Source organism: Penicillium manginii (genome assembly GCF_028828005.1).
Source record: "Penicillium manginii strain IBT 31320 chromosome Unknown utg000001l:1.0-3466041.0:1.0-3467806.0, whole genome shotgun sequence".
In the NCBI taxonomy this organism is placed as follows: domain Eukaryota; kingdom Fungi; phylum Ascomycota; class Eurotiomycetes; order Eurotiales; family Aspergillaceae; genus Penicillium; species Penicillium manginii.
The window spans coordinates 2,099,095-2,111,845 of record NW_026643102.1 but is presented as its reverse complement, the minus strand read 5'-3'; the positions used below and the strand labels follow the sequence as shown (position 1 = coordinate 2,111,845).

At 44.7% G+C, this 12,751-nt stretch overlaps 4 protein-coding genes across 4 annotated transcripts; all 4 read right to left on the bottom strand.

The window, feature by feature from the left end:
- Positions 1 to 18: 18 nt before the first annotated feature.
- N7533_000752 (uncharacterized protein) lies at positions 19 to 369 on the bottom strand (the record flags this gene model as incomplete). The annotated part of the gene is made up of 1 exon (XM_057097402.1): positions 19 to 369. The coding sequence occupies one exon, from the start codon at positions 367 to 369 to the stop codon at positions 19 to 21; it is 351 nt and encodes a 116-aa protein (XP_056965895.1).
- Positions 370 to 1,686: 1,317 nt separating this feature from the next.
- On the bottom strand, positions 1,687 to 2,292 carry N7533_000751 (uncharacterized protein; the record flags this gene model as incomplete). Its single annotated transcript, XM_057097401.1, has 2 exons — positions 1,687 to 2,108; positions 2,184 to 2,292. 2 exons carry the CDS (start codon positions 2,290 to 2,292, stop codon positions 1,687 to 1,689), a joined length of 531 nt encoding a protein of 176 aa, XP_056965894.1.
- Positions 2,293 to 2,428: 136 nt separating this feature from the next.
- On the bottom strand, positions 2,429 to 2,746 carry N7533_000750 (uncharacterized protein; the record flags this gene model as incomplete). Its single annotated transcript, XM_057097400.1, has 1 exon — positions 2,429 to 2,746. One exon carries the CDS (start codon positions 2,744 to 2,746, stop codon positions 2,429 to 2,431), a length of 318 nt encoding a protein of 105 aa, XP_056965893.1.
- A 2,501-nt stretch (positions 2,747 to 5,247) lies between these two features.
- N7533_000749 (uncharacterized protein) lies at positions 5,248 to 5,481 on the bottom strand (the record flags this gene model as incomplete). Its single annotated transcript, XM_057097399.1, has 1 exon — positions 5,248 to 5,481. One exon carries the CDS (start codon positions 5,479 to 5,481, stop codon positions 5,248 to 5,250), a length of 234 nt encoding a protein of 77 aa, XP_056965892.1.
- Between the last annotated feature and the right edge of the window lie 7,270 nt (positions 5,482 to 12,751).

The window sequence follows — 12,751 nt, the reverse complement described above, 5'->3', positions numbered from 1 at the left end:
TATTCGTCAGTATGGACTTCAGACACGAAGATCAGCATTACTAGAGGTACCCACCGGAGTAGCATCGCCGATCAGAGTCGTTGTGTTATCAACAAACTCCTTTGTGAGAAGGGAGTGGGCGTTGGTCAGAATATCCTGCAGGACATCGATATTGCTGGATGAAAGCAGCTTGGCAGCACCGCTAACAATAACCTCGAGGTTGTTGATGGTATCCTTGCTCAGCAGCTCTTGCACACCATCTAGAATGCCTGGCAACTCTGAGAGAAGACCAGTGGAGGCGGGTGCGCGAGGAGCAACAGGGTTGGGCTCTGGAGCCGCGAAAGCCAGTGGAGCAGCGGCGAGAGGAAGGAGAAAGGTAGTGAGACGCATGATGAAGGGTGATTGTGAAGTTGCGCAAGAAAGGAAGAGGAGAAGAGAATGGATTTGATGATATACAATGATAAAAGATTAAAAGAAAAAAGAAGCAAGTCTACTAGCTCCTGCACCCTGTCCTCCCCCGCCGCCCATATAAGCGAGTTGGAGCATCAGAAGCACTACACGAGGGAAGACTTTGAACTAAGACAAGCCACCCCGCGGCATCTAGACCTTGGAAACTCTCCAGCTACTACAACGCTCGGGACGAGATCAGATTCGTGAGAACGTTAGCGATCCAGCAAAGGCCGACCAAAATGGCGGAATCCACCCATTGACTGGCTGAAAAATCCAAATAAAGCCCCGAGGCTCCGCCCAATGTGATGGGCCACATCACAGGATTGGAGTGGACGATGCACGATCGCGGAACCCAATGTCTCGCCGAGGTCGATCATTGCTAGTAATGTAAGTTTCCGTGGTGAGCTCTTCCATGTGAGAGTGAGATTAAGAGGAGAGGATAGACGAGGCGAGAAAACGGTATGTGATGCCTCCTCTCTATGACCTACCTAATCCCGGCGGAGAGAAATCCTGGAAGGCGAGAGGCGATCCCCGCATCCCACGGTCTCACCCCAGATAGCAACGAAAGGGGACAAGATCGGCTCTCCAGAACCACTTTCCCTGGTGAAGTGGAGAAGGTAAGTGGCGTTGGGCGCCCTGAGTGGTTCGTGAGGGACCCCCTCGGACCGGCCAGCCCCATGTGACACCGGAGCTCGGGTCGTCTTGAGTAGCGATCTTCGTACTGAGTGCAGATTTGGTCAATGGTAGTATTAGGGTGGAGCTGAGAATTCTTGATACTATCACGATCATGATCAGGATCCCGCATTTAATCTATTCGGTTGAACAATTGAATCGCATGAGATTCGGTGAATGAGTATACTCCGTTAAGCAGAGGATGGGGTAAGACTTCGTACTCTATACGCCTCGAGTAGACTCAAACCGAGGCTGAAAAATGAGGGGAAGTGGAGCGCCACAGACGCAGGGCCCGTGGAACAGGAACAGGCACTTTTGAGGCTAGAGAGGATGAAATTTCCATAGCTACGAAGTATCCAAGTCTTGATGTCATGTCTCATTGCATTGTCTATCTGCAACTACCTCAACTATCTCATTTTCCAGCTGTACTGAAATTGAAACTAAAACTGAAACTGCCCGGAAATCAAGTCCGTAGCATAGAGTCCTTATCATCAAGCAGGAAAATTGAGAACTAAAAGCCTCAAATGTGAATTCGTGCTGGCCCCACCGCGCTACTGCACTGCACTGCACCGCACTACTTTGCAGCTACAGTGCTAGGGCCAAGCCGAGAACACCCAGCGCCCCGACCACCGCCGTAATTGCAGTAGGCTGCGCCGCCAGCCCTTTCGAAGTCGAAGTCGATCCCGTCGCCGCCGCCGTGCCCGTCCCGGTCTGCGAGCCTGTCGCTGTCCCCGTGGCCGTAGGTGTGGGTGTCTGCGTAAGAACGCCCGCCTTGACCTGCGATCGCACGACGGACATGTAACTTTTCACGTCGGACGGTAGACTGCTGTACCAGGCTGGAGTCGTGCCCGCGCTGAACTCGCTAGCCAGCGAGCGGCGGGATTCTTGATCGATTAATTCCCAGAGGACGGTCATTGGGACCGCTGAGATGATTTCGCCGATAAGCGATTTCGGGGTGGGGAGATGTTGGCGAAATTTGCGCCGCTGGTTGCGTTTGCGGTGAGGTGCTCGCTGGAAGGAAAGGTAATAAGCAAATTTTCAATAATTGATGTAGTGGTGGGATTTGGGGTCGCACAGTTGACTCGATAAAGAAGCAACATTGTAGCCGCTCTCTGTTGTGGCATCTCGTCGTTGGGGTTCGGCGCCCCAGGCTGTTGCTGCGAGGCAGAGAAGCGCTGTCGTGAATTTCATTGTGGTGGATACTATCTTCAAATTGGAAGATGTAGTGTATCTTGAGTTTTGAGAAGGAAGAATTTGAAGAATTTGCAGTAGACAGACTACTATTCTGGTGCCAGTGGGTAGACACTGGGGTCAGCAGCATATAACTTCAATGCTTGACCCCTCTTGGCCGTCGATCTCCAATGCTGGCCGGTTTCCTTGGTGCAGCTCGCTTCGAAGAAACCACTGTCCAGTGGTATTCGGGCATCTGATCTTGGGTGAGACCGATTGGACCGTTGCTGACGACGTCTAGACCTCCCAGAGAGTGGCGGACCTCGGAGCTGGGCCGGATCAGATGCTCAGGCGGGGAAGTAACAGTGCCAGTACAAGGAAGTAGAAGGTGCACGTCACCCGCGGAAGTTTGACTTTGATTTTCTGTTCGACCTGATATCAATTGGTGTTCTTTTGGGACGGTGCAAGTTGTCATTTCGATTTCTTTCATGCTAGCTTGTTGATCTGCTGTAGATCCAGATAGACCCCGATTAGATTTCAGGCGAGAAAGAAAGTTTATGACGATCTTGCAACTACTTTTAAGTTCACGAGAAAGGCCCCCATTATGCTGGAAAGCTCAATGACAGACAGCTTTTATCGCACATCAGTCTAACCTCATCTCTAGATCCCATAAACATTTCTCCTTGTTCCATTCCTTCCTTGTTTCCGTTACTCTTCATTCCGTATGAAAGCGACACCATCCACGTTGTTTCGCAGATGATCTTTATCATCAAGGAGTTTCATTTGGCAATGTCAAAGCTGGTGTTGATCTGTCTCATAGACTATGGGTCGATCATATTGTATTTGCGACCTGATTTCGCAGTAGGGCCCCAGGGCCTAATTTCATATCCCATAAATCTAGAATGGCGCAAAATAGGAGGTTGATTTGAAAGTTCCAAAAAGGAGTCTCCGGATCGCCGATTAATGTCCGGTACCTAAGTAAAAAAATATGTGTTCTTTGTCGAAGCAGTCTGAGGAGACGAGTATGGCATCCATCCTCGATAGACTCGTGAGAAGCTAGTTTTTAACTCGATGCATACCCTAGGTTATCATGGCTCGGAAGTCTGCGTATCATTCGGGATGGAGGTAAAATATCGTGCATCCATGGATTTAAGGGTAGATGATATCTGTGAGATCACTGGGGTGTAAGATGGTCACCCAGCGACCGCAGGCACAGGTAATTTGAGCTGACCATACCATAGGTAAGCAACCTTGCACTGAACGAGTCTATTATAATTGAAATGAAGCCAATAAATTCTATAGTGTCGATCGAAAACGTCGCCTCCTCGGGTGTTAGATCTTTTTCATATCTGAATACGGCAAAAGCCGAGATCCAAGCGGAAATATTGATACAACTTGTTGAGCTCCTCTGGCTGGATGAATGACGTGCTGAAGACTTGGAGTGGGTAAATATAACCATCCTCTGGCCTATTGTCGGATGGATTCAATGCAGTCTGAGTCGTTCTTGCCATATTTGAAAGGTGCAGTGGACGGTATGTAGTTGAAAAAGGGAGTGAGGCTGGACGTCATCTGTACCTTAAGGCAGGGAATTGAAGGTATCCAGCCAGGTAAAGAGCCGAAAAGATCAAGTAGTCGGTCAGCAAAAATATAAAAGCAAAAATAAAAACATACAACAGTAGGGATTCGCATGTGGTCACCCACCATACTACTAACCTGCCGGCGTGTGGCTTAAGTACGGCTGAGCGGACGGGAAGCCCTGTTCTCCACACCCTATGGTCGTATGTGCTTGAGACAGTCTGGGAGAAAACTAAGAGCTGCTGTAATTGAAAATCAGAGAAAGAAAACGAGCGTGAATTGATGTATACAGACCTTCGAACATGGTCACCTACCATACTACTACACTGCCGGTATGTGGCTAAAACACAGACAATAGGTCGGTGGGTGCCCCCCCGGGTGAGAATGGGGTGAGCGTCGCTTTAGCGTCGCGCGACTCGGGGGATTAGGGTGAGTGTGTTATATTTGGGGTGAGAATGGGGTGACAACAGGGTGAGTACGGGTCAGTACGAGTGAGTACGAGTGATCTACATTTGGCCCCTTCCAGCTGAGCTGGCTTTCAGTAATATTGGGCCAAAGCCTCCCCCCTAAAACCCTCGGTCGCTTAGCATCTGTTTAGGAATATAATAAAGCGATCGTAGGCCTAGCGCACACAGCGAGCCTTTCTAGACAGAAATTCTAAGGACACGTTTCGAATTCTCTCTGGAAAGCTCTTTTAGGGTTGCAAGTTTCTGTACGTATCGCTGAATATAGACAAGGTGAGCTTGAAAGAGGGATTGTTGATTGCCTTTTTGCTGAATTTGCCTTACTAAAGAGTAATATATAGTGAAAGATGGGAATGCGCGCTGGCAGTCTGTCAAAAAGACGGGTCGATTGCAAGAGGACCAAAATCACCACACTCACAGAATACAGGAGAGTCGTAGACAAAGCGAGACACTAGAGAGGAACGATAGAACGAATAACTGAACCTTTCATGAGCAGTATATCGACACCGCAACCTCAGCAGCCTCAGTAGAACATTTCATGAGGGGGAACATGCCTGATTGTTCTTGATATTATGAAACGAGCGCTACTTAACTTCACGAAACAAAACGATGGCCTTGTTGCTAAGGCTTCAGCCACATGACTCCAGGATACTGATGTTGAGAGCGGAGATCCCCATTACAATAGTTAACAACCTATTTAATAGCCAATCAATGAACCGACGAGCTATCTCACTTGAGAAGGTCGGTGACCATATGCGAATTCCTGCTGTTGTCCTGTATGTTCGTATTCACGTACTCATTTTTACTCGTCGAGAAAATTGCCCTTGCCGCCCTACTATTTAGCCAATTCACCCCCCCTAACCTTTAGTAAGGAAGGCAATATTGATTCTATTTGAGCTCTATAAGTCGTAATGTGAGACTTAATCTTGGTAAATCGCTACCCAGGGAAGGGGTTCACGATACTATATCGAGAATGGATACGTAGGTGACCCGGTGTCACGGAGGGATGGGTTGGAAGAGTAATCTCCCTAGCATCAGTCTTAGCTGTCGCACCAGAGTAGTCACCTTTCACATCTGCAATTTTGAGGGAGTTTGCATATTCAATACGGCTATCTACGACTTCCTTTCCTAGGCCGGATTCTGAAGCGTCGATTTCCTTCGAGGTCGTCATATTGTCGAGATGAAAACATTGGCTTCCGGCTTCCGGATAAAACGCATAATGCTCAGTTGAAAGCCTCGGCATTGAGCTTGAAAGTAGCCAAGCCTCCCTGTCATGCCAAGAGAGCTAGTAAGGCTACACCGAGCGCATATACCCCAGGTTTCCGTTACTAGAATCGCCCCGGATTTCCCCCTGGACCGAATCACGGGGTACAGGAGGCCATGCCGGATCTAGGACCCATAGGCAAGAAGAAGGATTCGAGCCAAGTAAGTCACGTATTCCACTATGGGAATAGTGTCGGCTCTATGACCCTGGCGGACTAAGAAACTACCGCCAGCATGAGCATAAACGGTCTTGTCAATGTCCGGAACTGGTTCAGAGGGGACAGCTACGTGACTATGTATTATCGCTCGAGATGCTCCATTCTGTTTTCTCTAGGGGACAAAGAAAACATGAGTGAAACGCGCCTATTTTCGATGTTTCTGGAGTTTATCAATCATTTTTGGACTACCAAGAGGAAGATAAAAGAAGAAGATAATCAAGCGATCCACGGAAATTAGCAAAAATACTGCGAGTACTGAATAGAGCAAGCAATCATTCTGGCCAAAAAATAACACCAGTCATAAGAAGATTATCCGATTCTTGTATGCATCCCAACGGCTAAAAGCTTTAGTATAGGGAGAGAATATCATGAGTGGTCGATATTGGATTTGGATCTTGAGCGTATTGCAAGTCCTACCAATTTACGATCCTAGGTGTCAATACTTGTCAGCTCTGAAAAACTCATATATGCTTTTTTTCCTTTTTGAAGAGCAAAATCCAAGTCATAAGCTCACCTGAAAATCCCCCAAAATGGCTGCGATATCCTCATTTAAACCCAGACACACGCTTTTATTAACTCCATATCTAGGATCACCGATCCAACTGTAAAAGCCATCTTCACCGGTAACTGTCAACGGGCGAATGGCGATAATGGCGAGGCCACTCCTCGCGACCTGGAATCCCTGCAAAATTTGACCATGAAGATCCAATGTCACTTGTTTTCCAGGGATTCTGTAGCCGAATTGTGTATCTGTGATATTTGATCCGTGGATCAAATCGAAACCGCATATATATGTCCGTCTATCCTCAACGAGAACAGAAACCGCAATCTTCAAAATCGGATAAGAGACCCGAATTGCATGTGTTTTTGTAAAACACCCTTGCTGTCCACATCTACCACAATGAAGCGCACCAAATTTGGATTTAGGCAGAGATATGATATGGGAATAATCATCAAATTGCAGATATTCCCTTTTTCGCACCATGCAATGTGGTTTAATTCTTTCCCAGCGAAAACTCCCATCGGGAGCTTCAACTTCTAGTGGTGAGCTGCTGTCCGTCAAAGGACAGTTTGGATCTTCAAACATCATATATCGATCTCGTAAATTCTCATTCACAAGCCATTGTCTTTTCCAGTCATTCAATATAAGCGGCAATTCAAACTTTGATGATTGAGTATACCGATATAAGAGTCTCCAGTCTTGAAAGTTCTCCGCTTCTAGATAACTGAAATAGCCTTGTTTTCCATCTAGAGAAAATCTTGTTCTCCAAAATTGTGGGCTTTCGAATAAAGTAACCATGGCTTTAGATGAAAGTCTGAGACTAAAGAAATCAGGGGTTGGTATGTATTGAGCGATGTTGAATCGAATTTCCAGCGGAAGGATCTGGAAACAATCTTGAGACTCCTTTTGGGAATCGACTTTCCCGCAGTGTCTTCTCAAGCTTGGAATGCAAGCTTGGCTTCTACGCGGACGGAGAAGCCTTTCCATTTGTATATTCTTCAACGATTTGATTCCTGATATGCGGTTTCTCGCCTTGCATCCTGGAAGTATGTGTCAAACGGGTAAAAGTCAAAATGCTGAGAGAGTTGGTGAGATCTTCTTACTTTCTCTGTAATTTGGCGTAGGTATCTCTTGTAGTACTTCAATCAATTTACCAAAGTTGGGTGGCCTTTTAAAATGCTTTAGTAGCCTTTTCCAGCAGAAATCATGAACGAAAAGCTCGCTCTCTGCATTACTGGGGTTAATTAAGATAACCTGTCTGAATAATATCATCAAACATACCGAAGATGACCGTGGACTCTTGTGGTCCAAATATTTGGACTGGTACCATCAGCTGTGATTTCAATGTCTGTGATAATATATACTGACTATTCTTCAAATCATCTATTGGATTTTGCCGTGCACACAATGCACAGCATTGCGGGGGAACCTGCATTTTGATTGATATTTGAGGGACGCGAAAGACACAAGCCTCGTCTTCGATAAAAAATAAAAGAAGGAAGAAATTTTCAGATAGTTGGACGGGGTGTATTTTGGATTTCGACATGTCGAAGCTGCGGACAAAGCGTAATTATTATGCCAACGGCCAGGTATGCCCATCAGCGTTGCATCATCAGCTCCCACGTCATGAGATGAATCAGCCATATCTACTCTACGCGACTCTTCGAACTAAACAAGCCTACTTTCTAGGTCGACGCCACTAGCCCGACTTGAAAGATATTGCCGTCGGGCGTAAACATAAATAAATATTTTGATACATCCTAAACTCTCCCTACATCACTTATCTAATTTTCTAATTCATATCGAAAGTACGAAAGGTTCCCAAATTAGATTGAAAAGCCTAGTTTAGGAAATTCTAAAAGCTGTTCAGAAAGTAATTGCAACAATTATTGCAAATTCAATTCTCGTAAGTACTGAAATCTAATAGATCTTGGTGATCTTATGAACTCCATGTGACAGCCTGAGGCCGTTCCTAATCCTGAAGCCAGAGGCTGCAATTACAAATGCCGCAGGTTGCCTGTATCTGAATAACTTCATTTGTTTCGATTGCATCAAAATACCTACTTTCTTTAGTATCCTGGAACGTTAATAATAGAATGACACTATGATTGTAGATTTAATATCGACAGAGAACAAGCTTATTGTAAAAGAAACCTAATGTCAGGTGGAAAACTGCATATATGCAACTATTTGAAGTCCAAGCAACAAGTGAAATCAAATTCAAGTATCTCTATTTTTGTTCCAAGCGTTAGATATGAGAGTGTATAATTAATCTTACAAACTCATTTGATCAGGAATCAGCTTCCTTATTGGTGGCCAAGTGGTTCCTCCCCATGTTGATGCCTCTAAAAATAAACAATAAAGGCCTTCGTCTAACTTTTGGTTGTTGATTAATAGAAAAGTCCGATTCCTTCACTAAAAAAAAAAAAGAAAAGCTATAAATTCCATCAATACAAGCCTGGAAACTCCAGATGAAAATTATCGATATATGATCAGCGTGAGACCTCAATACAGACAGGCCCGATAATATAGGGTTTCTATTTGTGCTTTCAAGAACAATTTTATCTCTTCGCTTTTTCCGAGCCCGATATGTGTTGAAAGAAAGAATCTACCAATGATTCGGAAGAGAAAGCTAATCCAAAGGTTATGTTCAAATTTCCTTCTATTTTCAGATCAAATTAATTAATTAGACATTACCTATGACTTTGTAGTTCTGTTGATGAAAATTAATATGATTTGACTTTACAATATCTTTCTCGAGGATAACGATTTATTGTGATTTAACGAGTCTAGTAACGGCCTCCATATTGTCAATGTATAGGAATGACCAAAAAATCTATAATATCTCATAGCGTTTCAAAAATTTAGTAGAGAAATCATGTTGAGGAAATTTTGAAAGATCTGAATATGTTTTTAAAAACGAAAGTAAAAAGAATTCCTCTAGTATATTGGATACTTTATACTAGAGGCTATATCCACACTGAAAGGAGAAAAGAAGATGATAGATGAAACTATCTGGACAAACAGCGACCTAAATGGGCGCTATGGAGGACTGAACCCTAAATCCTAGCTCATCATAATGATATGAATAACAATAATAAAAAAAGCTACTTCGCGCGCTTCACAATGCATTTTCAATTTCCTCTTTCATCTCTGTAAGTATGGCCTCAACTTGATTTGCGTCTCTGTCAATATTCAAGGCTGCCAAATTGTTCCCGAATTCCTCGAGATCATCAGAACCGTTTTCAAGAAGATAGATATTGGCAAATTTGCCAACTCCAACAATCGCGTATAATCCGCAACCCAACGGCTCTTGAGTTTGTCGATAGCTTAGCAAAAAGTTCCTGAGCTGAACTTTGGCCCCTTCCCATACTCCTGGGGGAGCAAACCCCGATATATTGTTCGGGCTCTTTTTGCACTCTACCACAAGCACCTTTCGGCGTACTGCGTTTTGCAGAGTTGCTAGGGTAACATTTGCTCTGGAGAGCGAATGTTGGTGAGAGTATTCTTCTCTTTCATGTAGATAGTTTTGTTGGTAGGGGAAACTTATCTGCAAGATCCTTTGCCACAAGGAATCGACGACTACTTCCCTTGTGTTGCGCTGTCCTATGCTCAAGACATAGGATGCCACTCCTGGGTCGGCACGATACTATATGCTTTATAAGCAAGCTAGTTCAATCGATTTGGGCTAGTTTAGGCACTTACCGCCATTGTCAGAAAAGATGTGATGATAGAAGATAGGTGATCGATGAGTATCGTTTGTCGGATGTGAGATTGAGGTAGACGGATGTTAGCGAACTTGATACTCTCCCAGTCAGCTTTCTTGAGCGTAGGGAGAGAAAAAATTGTTTCGGGTTGAGAGGATAGACCCAGAAAGATAGTAGTATTGATCGATGTATACTCGGTCGCTACTCAGTGATTGAGAAAAATGTATTGAAAAGAGAGGAATGATGAAGATGGAGAAAGAAGGTAAGTGATAATAGAAGATCTGGAGGAAGAAGCTCACTGTCGGTTAACCATGTAGATAGTGAAGAATAACTAACACGGAAGGTCTGGGGCTTCAAGAATTACGAGTCATATGTACTCACACTGATGATCACTTTTCTAGATATGATCCGCTGTTTAGTGATTCTCTCGGACGACCTTGGAGGAAGACGGAACTGACTCAGGAAAAGTGATACTCTTAAATGGAGGGGGAAATTCTACATGTATTTTGAACCAAAAATCAATGAATCTCAAAATGAAGTAATTCTCAAGTAGTATATCAATGCCATGAAACCATATTGGCGTATAACTTGTCTTAAATGAATGTATAATATTCACCACGACTATGACTAGTAACAGCTGTTTGTTCCAGTGCGACCCCACTTCTGCTATTTCACATACAACTCTCAATTATCATTCCAAGTTTCTCGGAACGAAGACAAGAAAATAAAGATATAATGATGGTAGTTTCCCCGAACCAAGTTCTCAAGGGCAGATAAAATGCAATTCCTCAGGAGCAAGTCGACAGGTTGTTCCGTCTGGACCAACTCAGCATGCTTCAAGTTAGAAGTCTTTTCAAGACGTATACTTGGGAGGATTCTTACGGCAGATTTGTTCTAGAAGGAAGGCGGACAAAGTACATATGGCGGTACCTGGTGCCTGAGATCCTCCGTGTTTCTTGGCATCATCTATGAGTCTCTGGAGTCCCGCTCCACTAAATTTTCCCACCGCTATATGAACGGTTTCATCTTGAGCCATAGATATAGGAATTGTAGCTAAGAAGAATAGCAGGAGGCCTGTAATAGAGAAGAGTTGGTATGCTTGTTAGTGCTTTATTATTTATCAGATAGCCTTCTAAGATAATATTTCCGTTTCATATAGACTGGAGGACTTTTGCCCGATAGCCAGATAGTGAGCAATTTTACATAAACTTTTCTGTAAGTAGATTAATCGGGCAGAACATAGACAACTGAGACTTTGGGCTATAACTAGCCTATTTCAACAGATTACCCGCGGGTGAGTGCCAGGTCTAGTAATACGGTACGTGCCTGCCTCTCGTCCAGCTTACTTTTCATTTCTTCTGGGAGCATCTTCGGTCGAATAGCTAGGTAAAAAAGAATTCAGGAATAGTAGACTGGACTCGCGCCCTTGGACTTTGATTATGTAGCATTACGCATCGCAGTGGTTATTCTCACCCCTCTCACCCTGTTCTCACCCCTCTCACCCTGTTCTCACCCCTCTCACCCTGTTCTCACCCCTCTCACCCTGTTCTCACCCATATCACCCACACTCACTTTAACACAGAATTTGACGCTAATTTAAGGTCCAGGGCTCTTCAGTTATTGACTGCGTTTAGTATGTAGCTTAAGTATGGCTGAGCGGACGGGAAGCCCTGTTCTCCACACCCTATGGTCGTATGTACTTGAGAGAGCTGGGAAGGGGGCCATATGAGATGCATTAAGGATAGTGATTATAAAGGGCCGCCATAGCGTCGCGCGACTCGGACAATTGTGAATGTGCAATTTACAGGGTGAGAACGGGTGGGAAGCACCCTTTGTCGTGAGACCGCTGCACTGGTCCTTTTCAGCGGAGCAGGTGTTGTATATCTTTGGGCACATGATTCGCAGTTCGAATCGAAAATATCTGCGACCGTGTATTGTGTTAATGTCTGGATCGGAGCGCACCTAATCCGGCACCATCTATGGGTATCTAGCTTTCATTTCTTCTTCTTCACCTCTCCTCAGGCTTATTGCTTTCGTGGAATGCTACCGAACGCTGCCTCTATATGGGATCCCTCTCAACAGATCTCCCCTACTAAGTTTTTCTCCTTTTTTTTTCTTTTTTTTTTTTGAAATATCAGTCATCTCCTTCTGAGACGATGATTTATTCAAATGTGTTATAACGCCAATTATTCAAAGTTGACTATATAGCAGGAGAAGTTTTGGAATGCACCTCCATCCAATCTTTCAGTATTGAAAGGACCCTTTCATTCCCACGTCTCTCTGCTTCCTTTGATGTATTACCATTTAACTAAGGATCTGTACCGCGTTTAAGTAAGAATTGAGCAACCTCCTTTGAAATTTCTTTGTAGAGATGTCCTAGGTCAGTATAAGACTCTGTGTTCAAATTGTGGATCCGGCGGAGATAAGCCGAGCCGACGGCAGACTAAGCTTTGACTAAGCTTTGGTCCCTGGCGGGACCGCCACTACGGCCAACGGGAGCTGTCCAACGGAATCCCCCAAATCACCCACATGGTGAATGATGTTCAACCAAAAGTTCGGCCAAGGCTTGCTTCATCAGGCTTGTCCTTTATGGCGTCGCACAGAGTCACCCGACAGTTATGATTGGCGGAACTACCGATAGAGTTGCATCCATCCACGCTGCCCAAGCAGGCCATGTGCTTTGGATAAGCGTGGAGACTGATTCGTTCCTTGGAAGTGCAAGTCTGCTCGCCCGCCATCCACCTTCACGTT